The sequence below is a fragment of the Zerene cesonia genome, chromosome 13 (genome assembly GCF_012273895.1).
Source record: "Zerene cesonia ecotype Mississippi chromosome 13, Zerene_cesonia_1.1, whole genome shotgun sequence".
Classification (NCBI taxonomy): Eukaryota; Metazoa; Arthropoda; class Insecta; order Lepidoptera; family Pieridae; genus Zerene; species Zerene cesonia.
Window position 1 is genome coordinate 1,701,142 of NC_052114.1, and position 6,041 is coordinate 1,707,182.

A 6,041-nucleotide genomic window follows, 5' to 3' on the forward strand; every position below is an offset into this window, starting at 1 on the left:
TTTTGATTTCGCTTTAAGCTTATTCCTCCTAAGAATGATCCTATGAACACATTTGAAACAAAAAGTAGCATTTAACAAACTTATAAATAAGCAAATACAAAGAAACAGTCCTGAACAGTGTTTAATTACACAATCATAGTCAGTGTATATTTCTCAAATGTTAATATTGTCTCGTTCAGAATCTTATACAATTCAAACTCGCCTTCAACCTTGATACTTTAAGGTCCCTTTATATTTAATAAATAGCATCTAGATTGATCAGATCTGATCTCCTTGTATTCTGAGTCAATATAACTTGCAAGTACCTATACTTGACCTCCGCGTAAACAACGCGAGAGTTGTATAAACCGACAACCAAGAACTACGAAGAAACTTTGCAATTTGTAAACAAGTTTCAAGCTAACTTTAGTAAGTACGAAACTCGAATTTCATATTAGTGCAATATTTTAACTTCAATTTAATTAATAATAGCAATTAGTAATCAAATATATTATAATGAGACCCCAGTTTCAGTGACCTGGCTAAAGCATTCTCATAGACCAATATCTAGTTTGTTCAACTTGGGAATTCTTATAATATTTTTAATGAAACATAATACAATCGTTTAATCACAGATTGAAGCATAAAATCTTATTACTTACGAGCTATAAAATCAGTAAAAAATGTACATTTTTACGCGTCATAAAATATACGCTAATATCCATAAAATAGGGGACTCAAGAGGCAATTTTTAGGAAATGTGAAATGAAAGCATTAAAGAAATAATTAAAAAAAAAATTGTGAAGCGGCAATCATTGAATTTAATGTATATTTATTATTTACATCATAGGTATATTGCCATAATTATAGTATTGACAGAACTTCTTAATAAAATAAATCGCCTGCTAATTATCAGAGCTGAAGCAAATTTAAATGGGATCACAAGGCAGGCAACAGCTTTCAAATAAAAAGAATCGGCAAAATCTTGAAAAGAGTTGAATTGACAACCTCCATCTTTTTTGCAATAAATTGAAAAGGAAGTTTTACTACTAAAAACTATTTGTATTATACTATGTAAAATCAATATATCGACTAGCTTCTAATTATACACACCATCATTCTTTACAACTCTTGTCTCTTCAATCTTTGTTCCATTCGGGTAAATAGTGATCGTTGTATTTTTTTCTAAATTTACTCTCGGCATGAAGAAGAAAACTGTGTTTTTATTGTTCAATAACCTTTCAACTAAGAACCGCTCGTCTGATTCAAACCAGAATGGTGATTCTGTGTCATTATCCGGCAATAAGGCAATATTTGGAATATCTGAAAGATAAAAGAATTTTTTTATACCATTATAATATGAGTACATTTAGATATCTATGATGAGTAGATATTTTATTTCGATGTATTTTCTTTTCATTTTCAAACTACATAGCTGAATGACTATTATATTGCTAATTACTTCAAATTAAAACTACTTATTTTACACCATACTGCTAACTTATAAAATAACGATTAATAGTAAAAAGTAGAGATACAAACCAATCTTTTTTTCTTCATCGCATTTCTTAGTTTCGATAGGAGGATTATCATCTGTATCGTCGACCAATTCTGAATCCTTTTCATTTTCATCTTCACTTTCATTTAGATTATTTGCTAATACTTTTTCTGTATCATACGTATCATTGAATGATATTACATCATCTAAATCTGGTGTAAAATCTATATTTTCCTCGCCGTTAGTTTCTACTTGAGATTCTGTATCGTCCACTGAATCCTTTTCATTTTCATCTTCACTTTCAGTCAGATTATTTGGTAATGCTGTTTCTGTAGTATGCGTATCATTCGATGCAATAGTGTTAGCTAAATTGTCATTTGAGTCTGATGTAATTCCTATATTTTCCTCGACATAATTTTCTACTTTAGATTCATTAAGTTCTGGAGGAATTGAGGTTTCAGTGGTTGTCATCGTTATTTCTGTAGAAATATTACTTTGTGTATTCAATTCTGGCACGTTAGAAGCAGTGGTAATAATTTGTGGTTCACTATCTGTTTTGTTACTTATCGTGTCAACATTATTATCATGTTCTATTGCACTATTATTAGAATTTACCGTATTCGGATCAAGTACAGTTTTGGTGATATTTTTATGATTTAATAAGTTATCATTGGGCTCAGCGTTAATTGTGTTTGGAATTAAATGATTTGTTACTATTCGTGGAGATGTAATAGGTGCAAAATCTTTAAACGTGTTTGGAAAAAGAATTTCTCGTGTACTTTCTTTCGGTAAAGGTTTAGGAACAAATATATTATAAAGGGGTACTACTGTTGGATTCGCCATTGGATTTTTTGCATAAGCTTCTTGAGGTTTTATTGCAACAGGCTTTTGATTAATTGGAAATAAGTTTCTCTTCAATTCACTTGCTTTAACAATGGTGTGAATTGGATACATTTTAATGATTTCCTCAAAATTATCGGACTGCTCTATAGTCCCATCTGGATGAATAATTGTGTAGGATTTCTTCCCCATTGGTTGGCCAGTGTTTTGCAAATAATTTGCAATAGGTTGTTGATGGTCGGTTCTCTCTGTAATTCGATTGATACTGAATTATAATATTATAAACATTTAAGTGAAACTTTGTGAATTTTTCTTAAATATATACTCACGTAATGGAGGAGCATTGTTGATGTTAGGATTGTTTATATTCCTATGTAATATTTGATTGAAAGGCGGTGCTTCCCTCAGCGTTGGTGGTATTGTTTCTTGTATCGAGGTTGGTATAAGTGGTCTAATAGCATTAAATGGCTTTTCCAGAATAGGTCTTGGAGGTTGTAATTTATCGTTTATCCCAGATCCCAAATAACCTCTAAAGTTAGTTTGGAAATTTTGGGCTGAGTTTTGAACATTACGCCCTTGTTGTTGTTGTATATTTGAATTCTCTTCTTGTTGCACAGTACGTGTTTGAAAATTATCTCTTAAATGGAATTCATTTTGGTAATTGGCTTGTGGAAGCGGTAATAAAGGTGCGACATTTATTGGAGGAAATGAAACTGTAAACAAGAAAGAGATTTCAATGAGGATTTTTAAACTATGTATTAATATTAAATATTAATTATTCTTATACCTAAGGAGTAAAAAATATCCCAATTAACGATAGCATATTTTATCACCAAAATACATACTAATATAATACCCAGATACTATTAAACTAATCATATTAAACTAATAAGCAAAACAGAGGTTTGACATACAAAGGTAGTAACATATAAAACATAAAATTATACCACACATGTTAAAAATTAATACAAATAATAACTTACACGCGAAACGAATATAAGACACAAAAAACACAACTTTTGTAAGCAACATTTTCGTCAACCGCAAAAACGGTTCGGACAAAACTAAATAAACTTATATTAAATTCGCGTCGTAGAATACAAGCTGAATAAACATCCATTGTTATGTGTGTACTTTTCGTCGACGTATGAAATATTAAAGTAAATCTTTATTTGAAGTGACCCATATATTCATAAACCATAATTATTTTTTTAAAAACAACGACGTCATTGTTTCAGAACATATTTTCATTGCAATGGGTAGTGGCACGTCATAAAGCAAATAAAGTCAAATTTTGTATCTATCTATTTACTATAATCCACTTTTCAAGAACATTCTGAAATACCATGTTATTTCAAGTATCTACGTATATCTACGTATAATAAAAAAATGGCTCGTTGCAGAGAACTCTTAAAAACATACAGTAGTATAGCATTTTGTTATGTTTGATACTTCTTTCATTCATCTCATCTCATCTAGCGAGGTTTTACTGATGTTACAAATTGTTAAATACTATATCTAATTGTATTTTAATCGCACTTGAAATGCTAAGAATAGCTTTATCTCGTAAGACAAATCTATATTTTATTTTTTCTCTTTGCGATATTAAAATACATAATTAATATTCTAGATTTAAATAATTTGAAGAACAAAGGCTATACATTTGTTTTTTGTTTGTTTGTCAAATGCGTTTTAATTTTGAGTATTCAATATGTTTATAAAAAGTATATGAGGATACAACTTAACATTGCCCGCTCAAATAATGTATCCAATTAAATATTCTCATTACGTAACAATTACTGAACGAACAAAACAACAGCGTACCGCTAGTTGTAATATGTAATATTTCTTGGAACCGAATTTAGGCTGACAATAATTTCATAACTGTCCGTGTAATACAAGAGCTGTGCATACAAAAATATTTACGGTATTTCAAAATTATCCTTTTTGGCAATGTTAAAGATTGTATTAATCATGTCATAGAAATCTATATGATTATACAAACTAATAAAATTTTTAAACTGATTCATTTTGAATTTTAAATTCTATAAAGTTATTGAGCCTATACTTCAGCAACATGCAGCGACCCACCAACGAGCTTCTTTGCCAACTTTATCATAAATTAATGCTTATGTTAATTGCACAACACAAGTACATAATATTAAATGATCATTACCTTTATTAGGTACTTATGACAAAAAAATATTCAATTTTTAACAATGTTTCCGGATAAAATTGAAACCGTCTGAACATAGATTAATTCAGTTCGTAGATAATAATTTCATGCTCACATCTTGCATGTTATATTAAATATTATTAATAAAGGTTAATCATCCTATAAATCTTTAATTATTTTCTACTTTCACCAACCTAACTACATTTTTGCATCGATATTACATTGTGATCTACTATATAAAAATAAGTCGGGTTTTCCTTCCTGACGCTATAACTCCAGAACGCACGAACCGATTTCCACGGTCTTGCATTCGTTGGAAAGGTCTCGGGCTCCGTGAGGTTTATAGCAAAAAAAAATCAGGAAAAATTTCAACAGACAAGCGGGAAAATCATTTTTCACATACAGCCATCTGGTGGCGAAACGGAGTTCGCCGGGTTTGCTAGTATATAATATTTTCAGAAAGTATAATTAACTTAATAGATTTTTTTATGTAAATCACTATAATTGATCAAGGTGACATCTGTTATTAATAAAAAAAACAATTGATGACTTAGCCCAAGCATTATATTGAAGTTGATTCACACGCTTTATACACACGTAGTTTTTGATACGTTTGTTAGAGGGCGCTATAATAAATTGCAATTTCGGGAAAAATATTTCCATTCCACTTTCAAGATTCATCACATATTTACTAACTGTACTAATAAATTTTACAGAAACCATAGACGATACTAGACAGAATCCTTTAGTTTACATTGAGATATAGCCTTGAGATGTCGTGTTTACAAACAGTTATTATTTATTCCGTGGTCGTCGGTTTGACTTTAGGTAAGATTTTGATGTGTCTATTGCCGACCTGTCGATATTATGATAACTTCTTTTTGTTTGAAAGTAATTAAAGAATTTTTTAATTAAAAAACAATTTAAAATCATATGATTATTGACGACGTATTTTCATCGAACTTGTTCACAAAATGCCAATAAATATTATTACATAATTTTAATAATAGATGAATATCTGTTATCTATGATTATACTATTTATGTAGTCAATTCACGATACTTCTGAATATTTTTATGCGCTTTAAAACTACAATAAATTTGTTCGTGCCTTATAAAGAATAATGTGTCTATTATCTTTATTTTTTATTATAATTGCATCACTGACCGATGTGTCTTTTTCTATACAAGACATGTCGTCTTTTGTAAAAAGGTGGGTTTCAAAAAGTGTTTTATTACTTTTTGAAACATTTACTTGATAAGTATTCTATCCATAATGACTTTTAAGAAAATTGTTAGACAACATAGTATATAAAAAATTTAGAATTGTAGGTACATGTCTATACATTACTCCTTTTACAACATAGATATGGTATGAGCGCTTTTCAGTTGATATCTAGACTTAAAAAAAACAGTAGATTTTATTCAAATCGTACTTACCTTAAAAGAATCGAAAGGTGATTAATATATCAGCCGTAATAAATACAACTTGGCCCAGTCAACATATATTATATGTCTATACTTACACCGTAATATATTTAGGCCTTAT

The 6,041-nt window shown here is 29.5% G+C and overlaps 1 protein-coding gene across 1 annotated transcript in view; it reads left to right on the top strand.

Annotated features, from left to right (window-relative positions):
* Nucleotides 1–5,180: 5,180 nt before the first annotated feature.
* The window catches only part of LOC119831178 (SCO-spondin-like), an 8,053-nt gene continuing 7,192 nt past the window's right edge, over nucleotides 5,181–6,041 (top strand). The window contains exon 1 of the mRNA XM_038354461.1: nucleotides 5,181–5,321. Within this exon, the coding sequence (XP_038210389.1) occupies nucleotides 5,267–5,321 (55 nt within the window). The 5' untranslated portion in view covers nucleotides 5,181–5,266. The remainder of the gene's footprint in view (nucleotides 5,322–6,041) is intronic.